The sequence below is a fragment of the Athene cunicularia genome, assembly GCF_003259725.1.
Source record: "Athene cunicularia isolate RWA chromosome 2 unlocalized genomic scaffold, athCun1 chr2_part1, whole genome shotgun sequence".
Classification (NCBI taxonomy): Eukaryota; Metazoa; Chordata; class Aves; order Strigiformes; family Strigidae; genus Athene; species Athene cunicularia.
In genome coordinates, this window is record NW_020799095.1 from 14528845 (window position 1) to 14551320 (window position 22476).

The 22476-nt window shown below is 38.5% G+C and overlaps 1 protein-coding gene across 1 annotated transcript in view; it reads right to left on the reverse strand.

Moving 5' to 3' along the window:
* Positions 1-22476, reverse strand: part of PLCL2 (phospholipase C like 2) — a 109801-nt gene that overhangs the window by 4595 nt on the left and 82730 nt on the right. Inside the window, exon 5 of the mRNA XM_026842051.1 lies at positions 6057-6166. Within this exon, the coding sequence (XP_026697852.1) occupies positions 6057-6166 (110 nt within the window). The remainder of the gene's footprint in view (positions 1-6056; positions 6167-22476) is intronic.

Below are 22476 nucleotides of genomic sequence, written 5' to 3' on the forward strand. Positions count from 1 at the left end.
GGGGGGGTGGGAAAGAGCAGGGAGAAGACTGTAGAATACACTGAAATCAGGTAAGGTGATGAGAAAACTAAAATTAAGATTCATCAGGAAGGATCTCTAAAGGAGGCGAACTGTAAAGCAATGGGAAAAACTGCCAGAAGAGAAAATTAGGCACCAAATGGGAAGAGAATACTGGATGGAGGAAAGAAGGGAAGGAGGAAGCGGGTATGAGCGGATTATCTGCAGGGAACTGTGAGTGTCTGGACAAGACGGATAAGGGAATATGAACTTTGTAGCCAAGAGAGGATCTAGGATAAGGGGCTGGATTATTGCAGACAAGAGGGGTTCACACTAAACACGTTCAGCCAAGTGGGATCAAATTTAGACCAGGGTGAAATAGAAAAATGAATCTGTGTGCATTCCTCTCTTCAACACTTAGAATGAAGCCATTGATTTCTGAATGCCACTGGACTCAGAAAACTGTTTGTGAAACCGACTGTGTTGTCATTATCTGCTGGCATGTCTTGATCCGAAGATAAAACAAGAGCCAACCACTGCTACCAAATATGGCACAAGCTCAAGTGAGACAGGTCTGCACAACTGATGTAAAGCGCCTAGCTCTGTTGATGAACCATCATCAAGTCATACACTGGGGGAAAAAAAAGCAGTATGCACCTTAAAAATTCAAGTTGTAGTAACTGTGCACACTGTTGAACAGTAATACAAGGCATCTGAAAGGTAGAAAACTGAAAAAGTCATTCAGATCTGAAAAAATTCCCCCCACCCACCCAAAAGAACTCAAAGACCTTCCTTCTACTTATATATCAAATGTCTCTTGCTGAAGGGCTCTCAAGTTTCAGCTTCAATTCCTCACATTTCTATGCATTCTAAAGCTATGTAAGATCTTGGTTTTCCCAATGAGTGTCATTGATTTAAGAAGTAAGTTAATAGCACAGTCAGTTGACTACAAGCTGGAACGCAGGAATTTCTCAGATCCATGGACTACTCGGAGGTCTTTCACCTTCTGACCAGTCCCAAATAGCTGTAGGCTACTTACTGTGATAAAATGCATATTGTAAAGCCAATACAAGAAACCTACCAATGTCTCAAACCTCAGTCAAGCAGATTCATCATAAGGAAGTATTAAAAAACCTACAGTCAAAGAAACAAAGCTGATCTGTAGGGACAACTCAATGCTGGAATCTGGAGCAGCTGCAGAACAAAACCCATATGTTCCTCACTGTATGGTAGAGCTGCACTTGCCAGGCTTTCACCTCAGATAACTCAAAATGTAAATGAATTTACTCCTTAGTGTTGTCTGGCAAACACACCAGAGAATCCGAATTTACTCCCAGCACTGTGGTTAACAGGCAGTTTGTGATAATTCCCAAGTGGGAACAGGACCAATACAGGCCTTGCACATCACAAATGCAGAGCACTGCGATAGCACTGTCCTCACAGCAGCAGATGGCAATCGCTGCTCCCTTTTCTTCACCACGGTTAAAATTCACTAACAGAACTGAGTACTATGTAACTTTAATACCTACTTCACATGTTGATGTTTACAAGCTTCAGAAAAAGAATCAAGCACCAAGCTGTCTTGGAGGCAGACTTGAAAAAGACCTCAAAGAACATAACTCATATTCATTCATAAGCTTTTAATAAACAACAACAAAACAATAAAAGATGTTAATCAATTAAATATCCACTGTACCTCTCCATCCCAATATGCCTGCGTCAACTACTCTGTTTTTTTTTAAAACAACATTAAAAATCTTCTGTTTGTTTTGAAGCTTTCAGCTAAGAGTCAGTGTTTTTAAATCATAGCTCTTGAAAGGTAATTAAAAACAAAACCAAAATGGTCTATCAGTTCTCATACCTATGAAATATTTCAGAGTCAGCTGGATATAGCATCTACTAGAATGTCTCAGCACAGCCGCCTTCATAATCTGGTATGTATTCACTCTTAATTTTTGGTTAACAGGTTCTTCAGTGAGTGTGTGAACATGAAAGTAAAACTGTGGACATGACATCTGAAATAACTGCATGAGCACCCTTTCCCCCAAAAATCCCAAGAAACTGTATCAGTAACAACTGGGCTTTAGCTCAGCTTCTGGGACCCAAGGCTCATTATCAAGAAAAGTAAGAAGCCAGTATTCATTGCTCAAAGTGTTTCTCTGAGCAGTGGCTGCTAGGTACAATGGGACATACTGTAGTGCTCCATGCCTAGCTGACATGCTCTGAGTACCTTTACAGAATCAAGACACAAAGCACTTAACTTCCTGACTTCTAAATATGGGTTTAATTAGGAGACAAAATCCCAACAGTCCAGCAACATCACGAGACTAGTAGTTTTAGATATTTAAACTGAACTGGGATGCTGGAGGTTTTCTGAGTACCCAGAGGACTACGCAGCAGCTATTAGAGGTTTTACAAATGCCCCATGGTGACAACAGTGGTGTCTGAATTCTCCTGGTAGATTTGATCCATAAAATTCAGATTACTTTAAAAAAAACCCTAAGAAGTTGTACCCCTGTAAGTGCCTTGAATGTTTGATTTATAAATGTATTTATAAAAATAATGTAGGTGTAGAACCAATGTCATTACAGAGATAACAGATGCCATGAACTGAATGCCTTGGGATTTCTTTCAAGAGAAAGTAGTTCATGTTGTCTAAGGTGACGTCTAAAAACTCACAGCCACCAAGAGGCTAACAAATGCTGGAGTTAGGAGTCCCACCTTCATTCTGAGTACTTCCACTGAACTCTCCCTATGTGTTTAGAACAGCTCTCTTTGTTGCAAAGATGCTGTTATGCTCTTCATATGGGCATCTCAAATTATGAGCCTATAGAGGTTTTTTCCAACGTTTTGTTAAGTCAGAAAAATCTAAATTTTTACACTAGGTTGCTTGTAGGAGTCTGCTGCAACAGCACTTATTTCCTTTCTTCAACTGTGCACTCTTTCTGGCAGGAAATATTATTTTCTATGTTTAGAGATTATGAGTGCTATTAAATATGAGTAATAATAATAAAGAAATTACCAGCAAATGATCTTGCAAACTGTCTATTTGAAAGAGGAATATTCTACACTGTACAATGTCTAAATCTCTCAGGCAACAAAGTTCACTAAAGCAAACTAAAATTACTCTAAGTGATGTTTTGAAGTTAAATGAGTGTGCATATATGTGTTTTTGAAGTTAAATGAGTATGCATATACTGGGGTGCATAAGAATGTGAATGTGTACATACACACATACAACGACTGGATAGAGATATTTCAGCTCAATTCAAACATACTATAACAATAATAAATTTGGCCACGTCTTCAAATTAGGAAAAATAAAATCCTTTAAAATAGTAATTGCAACACATGCACGCACACACATACATATAGATATTTAATAGCTATGCCTGATGTTCTAAACAAAGAGTTCCCCTAGACTTAAGCTGTCCACTTTGTTATTTCATCAAATTTTCCACTGCATCAACTGAAGTCAAAATGTCCCAACTGAAAAAAAAAAACATCAATATGTACCTTGAGGGTAAAATGCAGCTTAATCGGTTTGGAAAATACATCAGCCACACCATATGAGCATTCTGTGATTCCTCTGTGAGGATGCTGAGCATGGTGTTCATGCAGAATTATTTAGTAATGCTGTTCAGAGCCACACAGCAATTCCTAAATCATAGTCAAGACACCATGTTTTTAAAATACTGGTCCTCATTACACGAAGAATAAAAAGTTGTATCCATCTAAGCATGGCACTGCCTTAAGTGTGTTGGCTGGTCAGCTGTCTAGTTGAACAGCAAAATTTGGGGCCCCTGAATACACAGGATTTTATTTTTGTGCTGATCAAGAGGGAAATTAATTTGATGTAGGAAGGGATTTCAACAGAAAAAAGAAATTATTCTTGAAGTGGCTCACTCTCCTGATCAATTTTTACTCTAAAAAATATGAGAATTCACTTTCTATCCCTGCCCTTGCATATTTTTTAGAGAGTTGGAAAAATGGAAATGAAAAAACACAGTATTAGATCAAAATTATGACTGCAGGTCATCTTCTCCAGACAGGAAGAATAGTGTCTTAGAAACTGATAAACTTTCTATTTAATTATGCAACACAGGAGAAGTTATGATTACAGCCTACAGAGTTTGGAGTTAAAAAGCCCAATGTATTACTTCAAACCCATCACAACCTCTAATTTTCTTTCTAAATTTGAGTAACAGCACTGAATAGATGCCTATACAAACTGTAATACTTGTAAATAACTTTTAAGACCTAACAACATACCAGAACTTTCTGTAGCACCTCCTGTTAAAGATTCAACCACAGGCTGATTAAACACCTCACCAATTCTTTCGATAAAGTATTAATTAAGGGACAAATTGTGCCTTCCTACAGAAAGCACCTTAACCTGCGAGCAGAAAAAAAACAAGTCAACATTGAAGAGATTTTTTCAGTAATCTCTTCAAAAGGAAGACCTTCTCACTTCGTAATTAGGTTAATCCTAAGGATATGCACAAAAGCCCTTCAGTGCTCTGAAGAGCTAGATCTACCACGTGGCTTCACTGATTCCTGGCTTACACAGAAATCACGACTTCACATTTCAGTCACTCATCAACTGCAAACACCACCACCCCCCACCCCCCACCCCAACCTTTACATTCTGAATGGAGATGAAGCAAAGGTACTGCTGTGTCAGGCAGCATTAAAATAGATTTGCCTACCCAAACTAATATCTGATACCTTTGACAAAAAAGTAAAGAAGGGATAAGAATTTATTTCTTTGACATTTGTCCAAACGCAGTGAACTGACTCCCCTCCTCTCTATCCCCTAGGAGGCACAGGAATGGTACTTGACACATCCCATACACTGTCTTCAGGAAACTCATGAGGGAGAAGTGATAGTCTGGTCCTTTTACCTATAAGCAGAAGCTACACACATACTTTTAGAATGGATTAACTGTATACACTGTAGCAAATTTGACCTCTTTTTGATTCTCCTCTGCACTGGAATTGTGCGGTATAACACAAGGGGGACCAGAGCAGCCAGCAACACCGTGAAAAACTTAACAGTTGAAACCAAGGTGGAAAGCTGGAGAAATGCATGTGTATAACTACTTTTCTGCAGTAGTTCACTGTAAGAAGAGGCAAGAGGGAATTCTATTTTCGATAAGAACTAAAAATAAGAAAATATGTGGGAGAAAATAATTCTCTTTATAATTAAAACAGACTTTATAGTTTAATGTCATGATGAAATATTTGACTGAGTGGGAGAGAAGAACTAATTAGTGGATGTAAACACAAAACTCAAATAATTTGGGCTAGAAGGATAGTGTCAAGGGAATAAATTAAGGGAAGTAGTTTTGCTATCTCTATGAATTTTTATATACTCTGCTGAGATGAAAGACAAAATGGTAAGAAACCTGAACTGTTCCACATTCTAGTTTCCTGAGGCTCTCTGGCTGAAAGCTTTTTATTACTTCATCTCATACTGTTGTGTCAAAACATAAGCAAATGCACTCAACAAAATGCAAAGAGAATCTCCAGCTCATATACACTCAACTTACTCCAGTCTGGATTACTAATATAATTTGTATGTATCATTAATCACCATTCATCACTGACTGCAGTAACAACAGCTTCCCTTTGGTTTTTCAATAACTCCATTAACCTTAACACTCTTGCTCCTTTTCAAATCACAAAGCAGGGTTTAAACAGCAGCATAGATTCCTCCCAGTCTGCGTCACTTCACAGAAATCAATACTCATTGTTTCACCTGTGTGTTCAAGATTACAGTGGATCCTGTTAATGTTAAAAGGTTCCAAGAAGAAAATGTCAGACAAATAAAACTAAACAACCCCCCCAAAACAACAGAAAAGAAAAATTCACATTGAGAATTCACATCTGAGAATTCATATCTGCTGTATGTTCAGGTTATATGAACTAAACTGAATACGGTTCCAGAAGTTAATAAATCCAGTTGAACTGTGACACAGAATAATGACCAATAACAATATTAGAATGTCAGCTGTGAATGGAAAAATACAGTAACTAACCAAAGGAAGACACATTACCTTTAAAATCGTAATGTTCCACGTAAAACTTTCTACTGATTTTTGCAGTTTTCTTTCTTTTAAACCTTCTCTTGCTCCTATATTGTGCAGATTTTCATGAAACTCCATCGCTGTGGAGAATAAAAGAGAGAGAAATATAGTATCTATTTTAATGCATTTTTGTGACAACAGAGATAGTGATTTGAAACAAACAAGGCAAAAGGACTGTGAAAAAGCTTCAGAAATTTTACTCTTCAAGCACAAATGTATCTGATCTAGTAATGTGCAACATGATACAATATACCAATATACACAAATGTCTCTAAGTCAAAATCCACACTGAAGTACCTGTTGGGTCACTGCCATACAAAGATGGAGCCAAGCAAATATTTATTATACAAAAATATTCTTTAAGCAGAACTGAATTTGTTGCACCATATGTAGAAACCTTTCTGTGAGTTGCTACAGAATGGAAACAGTAATTTCATTAAGTACTCTATCCCAACAAATCTATTCTGTGCTCTGCTCTTGTATGCACTAAATTTACATCATGGTTGTCAAGTTAACAGTTTATATGCTGGGGTCAGCCCAGAAAATAACCTTCTCACCATATCCCTGAGGACAAGAGGAGTTAACTGTGAAGGAAGACTGCCAAATGAACCACCAAGGACATTTTACCACACCCGTGTAAACTACTGTGTCCACAAAACCTGTATCTGATAAAGTCCAAACCAAAAATTTTTGGCAAAAAAATTTTTTGAGTGACCAGACTTTTAGTTTTAACTCAGCACACTGCACAGATAAAAGAAAAATAACTTGCTTTCCATGCTGCTGTTACAAGTCATATAAAAATAAATTTGAAACATTTTCCTTCGGAAGTAAAATGTCCTTCCATGAGTACACACATCAACCCAACATGCATTACAGCAACTCTCCTATGGAAATGATACATTAAATTGTGCTCTCAGGATCTCCATCAATAATAACATAAAGGGTATTTTGAGGACAAAAGTTGGCAAGTGGTTGTGACTTACACCTACGAGTGTAAAACCAAGTTATAACTTAATTACAAATGATCATTTTAACTACATTGACCGAGATCTTCTATTGGCCCAGTGGGTATATATGCTTCAAAATTTACATGTCATTAATTATCATGGAGTAACCTTACAAACTTACATTGGCTGTTAATCCTAGAGTAGACTAACTTTTAAGGACACTGTAGTATCTATTCTTTGTAAACTGTCTACCCCACCCTCATGTCTCATTACAAGAAAGAAATATGGCTAAATGTTTTCACTGTATATTCCCTTATCTTACTCCTGTATATATATACACACACACATTTTAAAAACTATTCATAAATTCATTTAAAAGACAAGATTGTTCTTTTTAGCCCTTCATGCTATTTTAAATTTGCCTACAAGGAAAATAAATGGCAATTATTCTCTCTGAATTAAACTACTATATAATTATTACTTCAAATACTTCTTCATAGCTCTGCCTCTAGAGTACAGGCTCAAGTAAACCATTTATGCTATATTTCCCCAAAACAGATTTCTAACCAGGTGAGAAATGAAAGTTCATTCATCCATCACTGTTTCCAAGTAGTCATTTCCTGTTCATATCAACCAAAAAAATAATATCCCAATATGATCACGGAAAGATTATGCACAGATCTATATTTACAGCATTACATTTCTAGAACCACCATAAAAAATACAGACTTTCTGATCTGCACCATGAATTCTGAGACTCTATTTCTAAACATTAGGAGTTCTGTACCTCATTTCCACCTTTATAAATATTAGTCTTCAAATCCATGGGCACTAGTGATCGATAATAACCTTGAACTGAAGCCGCTCAGAGGGAGAATAAGAATAATGGTGACGGCCTGCATGATCAATGTGAAATTGCTGCTTTGTAGATTTCAGACCATTCTTACATATACAAAGTCACTAGTATCTCACAAACACAGAGACAGTGGTGACCACATATTCTGCTAGCCAGAAGAGCTCTTTTCTGGTTCATTGACCACCTTCTGTGGTGATTCTCTCCCTTCTTTACACTCATGCTATGTCCTATTTCTGTTCTGTACTGCCAAAGCCATTCTACTCCAGCTAAATATTCCCTGCAGTTAGCAGCAACACCTTAGTGTCCTTTTCCAGAAAATGAAACTAAGTCAGATGATCCTACCAGGGCACACACATGTAAACCCTCAGCAAACAAGTGCTTCCTGCTTAAATAGCACTAATCACCCCTTATCCTTGACAGCTCTTACAGACTGGATAGGGCAACTCCTCATTATCATGCTAAACTAAAGCTATCCTACTCTAAGTCTAAATACAGAAACAAGGGCAAGTAATTTGAATTTTAGTTCTGTTTCTATTACTAGTTTGCCTGATAAATTGAAATGGATTATTGTACCTCTTAGTCCCAGTTTTCCCACCTGCTGAATGGAATGAAAGATACTACACAATATACAGACAACTTAAATTTAGAGTATGAATGCAGTACAACTGTTGACTACATCTCTCTTAGTATTTCCCTTCTGTTTCCCTATGTCCCTGATTGCATTTTGCCTGTTTTCAGGTTTTCCTGCATTTTGCCTTGGAACTATTTCATGCATTAATAGTTGAAAAGTACCAACAAAAGTGTTAAATTCCAGAATGAACCCGACTTCTTAGAACAGAGAAAGGGAAAAAGATAAAAGAGCTTTTCATTTACAGCTGAATTAATAAAATGAAAAATATGTTCATATAAACTCATGTAAAAGTGCCTTTATGATAAGCCTGCAAAGAAAATAGAATGTTAAATGTCTTTTTTTTTTTTTTTATAAACACACAGAATTTTCTAACTCCTTGCAAGTAAAAATTCAGGTCTCATTCTCCTTAAAATACAGTAATCAAATTACTTTTATGAGGCTTAATTGCTTCTGGAATTACTAGTCCATTAGTAATTTTGAACTGCATGAGAGCTCTTGGACAATAAGAGACATAATACTAACCTGATTTATTACTCTTAATATACTTTTGCATATGCCACCTGCTTAATCCAAAACCCACAAGTTACTCTTGTTTTCCATTTATATCGGCAGATGTTAAAAAGGATATTATCCACAGGTTCCTAAGAGATCACAAGGATTATATAGGACATGTACTCTTGTTGTGTTCAGATTGAATTTCCTGGGTTTTAATTTGTGCCCACTGCACAAATGCTTTTATCTAATGTAATGAAAATATTATTGATTGTTGTCTTGAGCCACAAAGCTCAGTTCTCAAAACTTATTTAGAACAGATACGTCAACTTTACTAAAATCCTTATTTACACAGAAGCACTGAGGTTGGAAAGCACCTCTGGAGATCGTCTAGTCCAACTGCCTTGCTCAAAGCAGGATTAGATAGTGCAGGTTTCACTAGTCTGTGTCCAGTTGGGTATTGATATCCCCAAGGATGGAGACTCCACAACCTCTCTGGGCAAGCTCTTCTGGTGTTTGACCACCCAAGATCCCCGCTGAGCCTTCTCTGATCCAGGCTGAACAGTCCCAGCTCTCTCAGTCTCTCTTCATGTGAAAGATGCTCCAGTCCATTCATGATTCATCTCTGTGGCCCTTGCTGGACCCTCACCAATACGTCTGTGTGTCTCTCGGGAGTCCAGACCTGTATGCAGCACTGCAGGTGTGACCTTGCCGCAACTGCTGGTCCACCAGGACACCCAGGTCCTTTTCTCTGAAGCTGCTTTCCAGCCACTCAGCCTCCAGCCTGCACTGGGGCGTGCATGTGGTCATTCCTCTCCAGGTACAGGACTTGGCACTTCCCTTTGCTGAACCCTTTTCATTGGGTTCCCGTCAGCCTGCTTACCCAGTTGGTCAAAATCCGTCTGAGTAGCAGCACAACTGCCTGCTGTTTCCAACCTCCTCCAAGTTTTGTATCTTCTGTCAACTTGGTGAGGATGCACTTTGCCCCATCATCCAGGTACTAGTAGTGTCAGTATCAACCCCTGGGCCACACCACTAGTTACTGTCCCCTAGGTGGACTCCATGCTGCTGATCGCAACGCTTTGAGCCTGGTTGGTCAGCTAGTTTTCAGCCCACCTCACTGCCTGCTCACCTGGCCTCTATTTACTTCTTTAGTTTGTCTGTGAGGATGTTACAGTGTTGAAAGCCTCAGTAAAGTCAAAATAAAGACCACCTGCTGCTTTCTCCTCCTCTGTCAAGACGGTCACCTCACTGTAGAAGGCTGTCAGGCTGGTTAAGCCTCATGTCCCCTTTGTAAATCCACGTTCACTTTCTCCAGTCACCTTCTTGTCCTTCATGTCTTTGGAAATGGTTTCCAAGAGGATTTACTCCACTGCCTTCCCAGGGATTGAAGTGAGCCTGACTGGCCTGGTCCTACTTTTTGCCCTTCTTTAACTTGTTAAACTGTGGAAACTCTACTGCTTTTGACAGTGTGGTGAGGTTTCAAACATCATTACTTGATTGCCTTCTGAGTTTCTGCTTGTGCAGTATTAGGGCACTTATTTTGCATAAACTGCACTAAGAAGTCTGATCACCCCTAGTCCACAGTAAGTAAAGGACAGCTGACAGAAGTCATATGATTTCCTAAGTGCTTGCAAAACAAAAACACTTCCATCTTTCATAATCTGATTCAAGTCTTCCATGTTAGAGGCCAGCTTTTCAGTGATATATTCACTCAAACTGTTTTAAGTCATGTAAATACACTGTAATATACGTAACAAAATAGCAATAGCATGATTCAGTAGCAGGTTTTTAAACTGAACAAAACACTACCAACAAATTTCCCCAATCATAATTAAAGATTTCACAGCATATCCTTCTCCTCTGCAGTACAATTATTTAAAGGATTCTCATAAGGAATCCTTCTGTATTTCCAAGTAATTATTATCCTGTTCAGTGACAAATTACGTTCTCCAGTTAATGCTGATTAGTTTAGTTTGAATTTCATGATTGTCTCAGCTTTTCCTTCCCTCAGACCCTCACCCTCAACCCTGGAATCCATTAGATGCCTTTAACACTTCTGGGAATACCCTAACATTCGAGATGCTCTGCTGAAAATTTATGAACAATTCTTTTCTCCCCCTTTTCAACAACTTCAAGCAGCACGAGAGAAAGAGAAGTGCTCTGGCATACAACCTCAGTTTATAGGAAATAAATTCACACCTTTCCTTTAACTGAGAGTTTTTCAAGGAATCCTTAGCAAAACAACGAACACAACACTTGCTATACTGTATTTCTAAAGCCAAATTTCTATTTGACATTCTCATTTGTTTTCTTTGATGAAAGCTTTCTTGCCAAGAGCATGATTTACAACCTATCTGAGACATGACTACACAGCAGGTGGGCTCGTCCTGGTATAGTTTTTTTCTTGCAACAAAGAACTTTATCAATGAAATAGCACAATGGTAAAACTTTGGCAATAAATATATGTACTGTGTAGGTCTAATATGAAATGGGTAGCAAAGAATATTTGTCTATACCTATATAAAATACACAGTGATAATACTGCAGTAAGCACTTAACTTCAGTCAAGCCAAATATATTTTATTTCATTCTTGGTAGAGCACTTTGACTTAAAATCAAAGTACTTTTCGAAAGAGTAATAAATAAGTAATAAAAATGAAATAAACATTAAATATTTTTAAAATGGAAGGAAAATACCATACAGCTCTTGATTACGTTATCACATACTGCAGCTCAATTACTATGTATACACATCTTGAATGCTTACAAAGTTTCTGTGAATAATTTGCATACACAGATTTCTTATTTTCCAGAAAAAAAATCCAAGAAAGTACTTTATACCTTAAAATATTTCTTCCTACACTGTGCAGGTTAAATGGTAATATAGGAAAGGAAATAATTCTAGGAAATAATTTAACCTGTAAGTACTCATTTCCACATAAATGTTTTAATCTGCACATACAACTGCTACACTTGGCCACCTATTTGAAAGGCCAGGGCTTTGATTTTTTACAGCATTAAATATGTTTCTTAATATTTTATTTCAGATTATACTCCTTAAACACTCAAGTATTTCAACCTCACAAACACTTCCTCTTAAAAGTGATTGGGAAAGGAGTCTGGCTACCAGATCACAACAACAAAACAAATAAATCATGTTAGAGAAGCAACAGAAGTTACTATACTTGTAAATTATCACATATTTTGCTTACAGAACACTTTTCACACAAAGATGTTAAATTGACCTTAACACATTAATATTTAGAGCACTTCTGTATTATCTAAGGATCGCTACTAACTGCGAAAAATCTTAACAGGAACTAGGATTAGATCCTCAAGTACTTGCAAGCATCTACTCCCCACTGAGGTCACCTAAAATAATTTACGTCATAACTAAAGAATCAGAATTTCTTTGCAGATTCTGAATGTGCTGTGCTTCAGCTTCAAGAAGTATCAGGTCTGAATAATTTGCAATCAAAATATTTAGATTAATACTTGATGAAATAATACACTAGCTACATTAGTTCAGTATTTTTTTACTTTTTTCAACTTCTTTGGCAATGTGGAGTATCTCCATAGTAAGTGGAAATGTTCCCCAGACACAGCCAGCCACATACAGCTTCTACTTAGATGGCTAAAAATACATTTTGGTGCCTGCTGCCCTTTTATTCTTTAAAAGTAACAAAGATAAATTCTATGCCTGAGATAACCTTCTTATCCAAAACGACAATGGCATCACAGCCAGTTGAAAGCCATCCTCTCTGCAAGGACTAAATTAGTACAATATTTAGTCTTCCCATCCAGACTCATTCAGTTCCACACGCAATCACAATAACTCAGTTTTCATTGTAAGACACTTCCTTAAATGCTGGGGGACCACTTAATACATAAAATGGTCACCAACTTCTTAAGGAACCACTGCCAGAAGAGATTCAAACAGCTGCAGCACCAAGCTTTTACTATTATGAAGTTACAAAAAGGACATCTGTGACATCTGAACTTGACTTAATTAAAACTCAGTTACTTCCAGGAGCTGAGTAACCAGCTCCATCTTCCTCAAACACTTTCAAGAAGACTCCTATGTGACATTAGCCACCTAGATGCCAAAGTCAACAAAACACATATCAAGCTATGAATCACATAAAACCCACACACCAACACTTTTTGTATACCTCCAAAACAGTAGTCCTACACAATAGACAGAAAACCTGGACTACACATATTAAAAAGTTTGGTCTGAAAAGACAACTCTTGTATCTACCCCTAATGCAGGGAAAACTTTCATCCACAAGGACACTACTCCATGAAGACAGACTACATTTCTGAATGTGGGTGAATTTAAGCCACTATCATGTAGGAGAATGAATTAATTATGTCAATAAAGAGCAGAAACACAGAACTACAAGGGAGAGGATTTTTTTCCACAGACTGCTGTTTCCATCTTTTATTTATCAGCCTTGATCCTCAAGAGAAATCAATGAAAGTCTAAGAAAAAAATATTCTGATTTTATTGAATGCTAGAAAGCAGACTTAATAAACACATTGATTTATGGCACACTCTAATTTTTCCCAGTCTTCAGATCCTGCTAAGCCCATGTTGTTTCATTGGCAATAGTAATTATTACCTCTTTCACTTCCACAGGAATGTAACCTCCTTTCTTTAGTATCACTTTCTGCTCCAGAGAAGTTGGGTAACTTTTTCTTTCATATTGCCTAATTAACACAATTAGTTAAACCTAGAGCCATTTCCCCAACCTGTAATGGTTATTGTTAGATGCTACTGCTTAAAATATGAAGGAGAATGTATATCTGAAAGCCTGTTCAACTTTTCATCACTTCAGCTAATAACATATATTACAAAATTTGTCTTTCAACCACACTGATTATAACACTTCATTAACTCTGCTTTCTTTTAACCCACATCTATCACAGAATCATCTAGGTTGGAAAGGACCCTGGAGATCATCTAGTCCAACCGTTCACCTAGCACAGTTCCCACCTACAGCAAATTCTTAAGCTCTATATCAACTGTATTCTTGAACACCTCCAGGGATAGGGACTCCACCACCTCCATGGGCAGCCCATTCCAACCCTTAACAACCCCTTCTGGAAAGAAATGCTTCCTAATATCTAATCTAAACCTTCCCCGGTGCAACTTGAGGCCATTCCCTCTTGTCCTATCACTTGTTACTTGGTTAAAGAGACTCATCCCCAGCTCACTGCAACCTCCTTTCAGGGAGCTGTAGAGGGCGATGAGGTCTCCCCTCAGCCTCCTCTTCTCCAGACTAAAACACCCCCAGTTCCCTCAGCCGCTCCTCATATGACCTGTGCTCCAGACCCTTTTGTAGTGAGGGGCCCAAAACTGAACACAGGAATCGAGGTGCAGCCTCACCAGTGCCGAGGACAGGGGTCAGATCCCTTCCCTGTCCCTGCTGGCCACGCTATTGCTGACACAAGCCAGGATGCCATTGGCCTTCTTGGCCACCTGGGCACACTGCTGGCTCCTGTTCAGCCGGCTGTCAATCAACACCCCCAGGTCCCTCTCTGACTGGCAGCTCTCCAGCCTGTAGCGCTGCTGGGGGTTGTTGTGGCCCAAGGGCAGCCCCCGGTATTTGGCCTTATGAAAACTCCCCCAGTTGGCCTCAGCCCATGGCTCCAGCCTGTCCAGGTCTCTCTGCAGAGCCTCCCTACCCTCGAGCAGATCAACACTCCCACCCAACCTGGTGTCACCTGCAAACTGACTGAGGGTGCACTCGATCCCCTCGTCTAGATCATCAATAAAGATGTTAAACAGGAGTGGCCCCAAAACAGAGCCCTGGGGGACACCACTCATGACCAGCCTCCAGGTGGATTTAACTCCGTTCACCACAACTCTCTGGGCCCGGTCGTCCAGCCCATTTTTTACCCAGCAAAGCATGCAATTGTCCAAACCTCGAGCAGTCATTTTTGCCAGGAGAATGCTGTGGGAAAGTGTCAAAAGCCTTGCTAAAGTCAAGGTAAACAACATCCACAGCCTTTCCCTCATCCAATAAGCAGGTCGCCCTGTCATAGAAGGAGATCAGGTTTGTCAAGCAGGACCTGACTTTCATAAACCCATACTGACTGGGCCTGAGCATCTGGTTGTCCCACATGTGTTGTGTGATGGCACTCAGGATGAGCTGCTCCATCAGCTTCCCAGGCACTGAAGTCAAGCTGACAGGCCTGTAATTTCTCGGATCATCCTTCTGACCCTTCTTATAGATGGGCGTCACATTGGCCAATTTACAATCAGTCGGGACCTCCCCGGTCAGCCAGGACTGCTCGTAAATGATAGAGAGTGGCTTGGCGAGCACCCCAGCCAGCTCCTTCAGCACCCTCGGGTGTATTCTGTCTGGTCCCATAGACTTGTGTATGTCTATGTCATGCAGTAGGTCACTGACTGTCTCCTGGATTGCAGGGGGGTCGCTCTCCCAGTCTCTGTATTCTGGCTGTGGAGGCTGGATTTCATCAATACAACTAACCTTGTTATTAAAGACTGAGGCAAAGAAGGCATTAAGCACCTCAGCCTTCTCCTCGTCACTTGATACCAAATCTCCTCCTGCATCTAGCAGGGGATGGAGACTCTCCCTGGACTTTCGTTTGCTACTGACATACTTATAGAAACTTTTCTTGTTATCCTTGATTGCAGAGGCCAAATTAATTTCCAGCTGGGCTTTAGCCCTTCTGATTTCCACACTGCATAGCCTCACAGCCTCTCTGTAAACATTGTGTGTGGCTAGCCCCTTCTTCCAAAGGCTGTAAACTCTCCTTTTCTCCCTGAGTTGCAGCCAAAGCTCCCTGTTCAGCCAGGGTAATCTTCTCTGGCATCGGCTTCTCTTAGAGCACCTGGGGACCGCCTGCTCCTGAGCCATTAACACTTCCTTCTTAAAGAGCGTCCAGCCTTCCTGGGCCCCTATACCCTTCAGGAGAGTCTCCCAGGGGATCCTTTTAAGCAGGTGCCTAAATGAGACAAAGTCAGCCCTTCTGAAGTCCAGGATGTCAGTCCTGCTTAGCTCTCTCCTGACCTCTCTAAGAATAGAGAACTGTATTACTTCATGATCGCTGTGCCCTAGTTGGCCTCCAACCTCCATGTTATCCACAAGCCCTTCTCTGTTCACAAAGAGGAGATCCAGCAGGGCACCTTCTCTGGTCGGTTTACTCACCAGCTGCGTCAGGAAGTTGTCTCCCACACATTCTAGGAATCTCCAGAACTGGTCTCGTTCTGCCGTGTTGTATTTCCAGCAGATGTCTGGGAAGTTAAAGTCGCCCACAAGAACAAGGGCAAGCGATTGTGAGATTTCACCTAAGTGCCTATAAAATATCCATCTCTCTGTCCTGGGTGGGTGGCCTACAGTAGACTCCTACTACAACATCTGCCCTGTTGTCCTTCCCCCTGATTCTAATGCAAAGACACTCAACCCTGTCTTCACTACACCTGTGCTCGAAGCAATCATAAGAGTCCTTAACATACAGAGCCACCCCACCACCTCTCCTTCCCTGTCTGTCCTTCTAAAGAGCTTGTAACCATCAATTGGCACACTCCAGTCATGGGAGACATCCCACCATGTTTCTGTAATAGCAACAAGATCGTAATTTTCCTGTTTCATCACGGCTACAAGCTCCTCCTGTTTGTTACCCATGCTGTGTGCATTGGTATACATGCACTTCAGATGGGCCGATGTTTTGCCCCTTTCCCCCTTCAAATCTAGTTTAAAGCTCTGTCAATGAGCCCAGCTAACTCCTGCCCCTATGGATAGGTTTGGAACTGTTGATTAGTCTCAGTCAGCAGCTGTTGTACTAGTTATGTTGTCACATGCAGATACAGATAGTTCAAGGGGGGAATAAGGGGACTCCCTCATCCTTTCCTACTGTTCTGGATTAGATTGTATTTAGAATAACAGTGTAGTCTTTGAGATGATCTTAGTACATAAAATGCCTGCTGTATTTGTGCATTCTAGTATACTTATCTATAGCTTAAGAGATTTCATTAATCTTGCATCTTTAATCATTTTAGCAGGTAGAATGCAAAAAATATGAAACAATAAGCTAATATAATAGATTAATTTTGTAGATATTTCTGCACTGGGAAAGGCTGTTTAAAATCAAGAATTCTATTTTAACCTCTTAAAACTTCAGTGTGATTTCCAGTACATAACCAAATTTTCCAATCATTTTGGCTCACTGAGGTTGCTGAAAGTTGAACATGTACCTCTACATAGTGATCATTAATGTGATCAGACCTTTTACTGAGCTATAACAGCATTAACAGTAGGAAAGAAAGGGCTTCATGTGAAGGGGAAAACTCAGGAGAACAATAAAAAAGTCTGTTAGTTTAAGTGTTTGCCCTGGGAGCAGCAAGTGAGATCATTAAGAACATCTAGAAGTATGGGAGATGCATCCTAGGAATCATCCACTCTAGTGAAGAATATATCAGATTCCCTAATATACCAACACCATCCGAGGTATTACAGTGAGCTATCTACAAGGACCAATATATGAAAAATACAGTGTATGACTAGTGTGATTAACAATGGAGAGAGAGATTTGAAAAGAAAGAAAAAAAAATCTATTCACCAATCTACCTAATTTGATCTAAGTGCAATTCTTTATTTTCCTCTGCCCATACCCCAGTAAAATGTAGCTTCAAGAATATTCATGGCACAGGAAAACAGGGTTACAGAGACAGGGAGTATTTGCAACGACAGTATAACCTGAGCTGCTATGGAGCTGCACCTGGAGACAGTTAATTGAGTTGCTTGAGGAAAAAGGACAAATAGGAAGAAAAAATGGAGCAGATAAACTAAAAGAGGAAAGGAAATAAAGAGGTAAAATGATGGACTGAATACAGAAGGAAAGTTAAGAGACATATAAAGAAAAGGATTGCCCCAAATATGCCCTCTATTGACACCTTTCCTTAACTATCAGAGACAGTCTGTTGTGCTAATAAACCTTCAGAATGATGTTGTGACAAGTGTGGAGAAAGGAGTTAATTTGATAGCTGGCTTCGAAAAAATGGGATCAAGGAGAAAACAGGGAAAAGCAAGTATTTCAGAAGAATGGAGACTGGCTGAGAGGGGCCTCAGAGTGCTGTTTTAGTCATAACAGGTGATGCTGGAGTTTATGCGATGTGGCAAATATTGTAGATTAACAGTGAACCTCATGAAAAATATAGTAAAGGATCCAATTCTAAGATTTAACTTGAAGATCAGCATGTCCTAGTGATGCAGTCAAACACATTAAATATTGCCCAGTTACAAAGTCAAATGGTAACAGATAAAGCAGCATTTCTTCAATCCCTACATATGAAGCCAGAGTTTAAATGCAGTTGCTTCTAAACAAAGTCGACTTGTGATGAAAGGCAGTATTTCAGAAGACATGGATAAACAAGTTCTGATGAACTTGTACAAAACCCACAGTATCCAGACCATGAACAGCACAAATTCTCTTTCAAGTCAGAGATAACTATAGAAATGCTGGGAACAACTGATCTAGTCAGTTCTTCTCACTGTTTGAGGAAAAACTCAATTGCATGCCTACATACCCAGTCAAAAGTGCTTCTCAAGATTTAATTACATCAATTTCTTTTCCTCTCTTAATGGATTATCTAATCTGTACATAACATATAACATACAATGTTACTTTTTCTTCATCTTACATGCTTTGTTTTGGTGGACACTAAGTCAAAAAACAATTTAGAATGCAAATAACAGGAATAAAGAGTAAAAGAAACAGCTCAGTAAACCTGTCATTTTGCTGAAAAGCTTAAGCAGCAACAGTGGGGAACTGAGAGTTGTAGTTATTTGAAGAAAATTGATTTTATTACTTTAATTTTCAACTAGAAGAAGTATTTACAGTGCTTGTGTGGCCATCATCCTAATCTTTTTCTGCATGTAGCTCAGACATAACTTTTTTCCCAATGGATACTGTGCACCATACTTATCTTTGACAGCATCCAGAATGGCTGGATAAGCCCTTTCTTGAGGCTGTATTCTGTCTCTGACACTGCTGAAAGGGCTGCTTTGGAGTACCTGTTAGAAAATGTACTAATTTTAAGTCTTTTACTACTTGCATTATTTAATAAACTAAGTCCCTACAGTTCTAGTCACTGTACAGATGGAATAAATAATGTCCCTGCTCCAACAACTTAAAATCAAAGTATGAGAAAAAAAGAGAACAGATGGATAAAGAAAGAGTGGGGAGTACAAGGAAGCAACGAAAACTATTTTGGTTAAGGTGGTAGGAGGACATGTGTCAATCTAGCTCTAATTGTGGGATAATTTTAAAAAACAATTCAAATGAACTAGCCTGGTGGATGTTTACCATAAACCTGTGGGACAACATGATGGAAGGCATGACAACGGCTGACAATCTATCAGGTAGTGGAAACTTTCTAGCAAATGAGTAAACACAAGAAAAGTAAAAGCAGATCAGTCCTGATGTTCAATAAGGAAAAAGTATAGAAATGAACATAGGGACAGACATCATTGAAAACGACACCAGGAAAATGACGTACATAAAGCAAAACTATAACAGTCAAACTCAGAGAAAAGGATAGTGTAGCTGAGATCCCAGAAGATAAGAACCTGAACAAGAGTTCTAGCTAAACAGATGACTGCAGAAGGTTATACCTCTAAAACCACACAGAAAAAAGCTATCTGAATTATCAGCACATGGTGCTGGAATGCATACTTCTGCATGACATTAGCAGTAAACTGACACTGTTAAAACTGCATACAATAACTTCATTTCCTGAATTAAAACTGAAACCTTAGAGACCATTTCTTGTAGGTATTTTTGAGGCTACTTTTTCCCCTACACACATTAATTTACCCTTACTGATCTTAAATTTCACACATTATTTTATAATTCTCAGCATCACCAGATTTCACAGTAATATTTACATCTGATTATGTTCAATGATTCTTTGTCACCAGCAAACTGCGTTCACTCATCATTTGCCTCCCTGATCATTTAATGAATACTTGGAATATCACATGTCCTTTTGAGCTCCCACTGCTGAACACCAAAACGAATTCCTAAACTGTGGTTCTCTCTTTCAACCAGTGATGAGCTCAGGAGGTATTTAAACTATAAAGAAAAAGAATGCAGTGGAAGATTCAAAAGAGAAGTACAAGAACGATATGAGTTGGGTCAAAGGAGGCTAGGAATGGGATAAGGTGACCTGGACATTCAAATTCTTTACTGTAGATACAGGAGCATTTTAGGTCTTTAACAGATTAAGGGGATGGACTAGATTATCTTTAAATTCCCTTTAGCACCTACACTCTATTTTCTTGCAGGATCTTTAACTGCCTTAATAGCAACAAAATAAATGGCACTGCGATCTTTCTGAAGGGATGCAGATTTTTTTTCTTAATTCTGTTAAAGAATGAGAAATACAGTGGAAACCAAAGCATTGTTATGTTCCCTTATCTTTTCATCAGTTAATGTATCTAAAATGCTTTCAGTAACTATTTAATTAAGAACAGAATGTGTTGAAATGAAATTAATATGCTGATATGAAGAAAACAGGTAAGTTTTTTTTACATGGTTTGATTTTAAAGAACCAAAATGAGTAGAGAAGTTTACAGTTATATGCTCTTGGAGAATATTAATAGCAAAGAACCTGAAATAATAAAAAACCATCTCAAGAATTGTACCTTTGCTTATTCAATAGGCCATCAACCTAAGTAAAAAATAATGGTGCATTTATTTTTAAATTAGTTCTTCATTTTAAAGGAGGCCAGAAGTCTTATTATTAAACTTGTTAGAAAAGGGTTTAATAGAGTGATTCCACTTTGTCTATTTAACAGAATTCTCTTAGAAACCCATTCATGGCAACAAAAATTTACTTCTCATTGGCAGCTTGAGTATTTCTTCTTGTTTTAGTAGCTTTTTCACTCTTTGAGCCACATAACAAAAAAGCCCAAAGGCATAATTTTGCTTTTTCTTTATCAAGAAACTATGTAGGAAAACGTATAATCTTTTATTCAGAATTAAATAGAGTGGCATCTACCGGGATCATGAGATCAATTAGTCATAAGAAAATCTTTGAAAACCATTGATATTAAAAGGTAATTCAATTCAGCTCATTCATCTTAAAGAGTACCTTGACCCTGCAGGTCTAAAGCTGCCCTAAATAGCAGGATCTATTACATAATCCATACTTAGACTTATGTCACCATGCTGGAGGTTTCTCATTTAAATGAGATCAAAATCTCTGCTATTTAGCATGGGGTTTAAGTCTTTAGCATTCTTAAACAAAGGATTCTTGGACCGAGCTGCAGTTCATATAAAATAAGGTTTTAAGACTTAAGAAAATCAGACATACAAAAGCTTACTGGAATCTGTATGAGCTAGTAGAAAGCCATCTTTTCTGAGGGCCAACAATTCTAAAATATGAGGTAAACCAGGCAATTAGCTTTTGTCTTACCTCTAACCAAGGATCTAAACTGCTTGAGAAACTGACAAAGCTAAAAAAATATAGTACACTATCACCACAAAAATGGGAGATGATTCAAGAAGTAAGCATACAAGTCTACATGACAATGTCCTTATGGCAGCATATCTTTTGAGTTTGGTAGCTAAATCTCTGCATCTACCAACAAGATATGTGAAATAGTATTTTGTCACTCATGGTATTTATGATTATTTATGAAATAGAACAAATTAAAATTTTAAAGTATTTTGACAGTTCTATCGTTTGACTAAAGTTCACAGAGCCTGTGGAATACATGCTGTGACTAAAGGGGAGCTCTAGAAATTCAGAGTGGGTAAGTCTTCCTGCTGATGATCTGAGTTGGAAGACACTGCTAACAAAAAAAGAGTTTGTAAAGGAAGGGTAAGGGTGAAAGAGCACTATTTTTTTCTTTTCAGAAAAAGAGAATGAAGAAAAGAGAATGAAATTTATATGAGAGCACAGAAGCAGATCAAAGAATGGAAGAAAATCATGGAAGATGATGGGAGCAGCAGGATGCTGAATATCAGATAGATAAAATGTATTTGTACATAAAAAGCTTTTGTTCTGATTAAGTCATGCAAGACATGGTCATAGACACTTTGACTGACTCTCCAGAAGACTTCCCTGTTTCTGGTGTAAAATGTGATGCATCACTACTCTGAGTAAATTTGTAATGTTGTTTAAAAAATACTTAAGAAAGACCAAAAGAAAACAAATGTGATTAAATAGCAAGGTCAGAGATGCTATTCAAAATAAGACGGAAACCTTCAAAACTCAAAGTCATGTTTAAATGAAAAAAACATCACACTGTATCAGATGAAAAAGAGGCACTTTGTGAAGGGATTAAGAACTAACTACACAATCTGTTTCAAATATGTATCAGAAAGAGGAAAAAATCCAGAGTATCCTGTGAGACCAATAGGCCATAACAAAGTTTTAAAAAACAGACTTTCTGCATCCATGTGGTTTGAAAAGCCTACGAC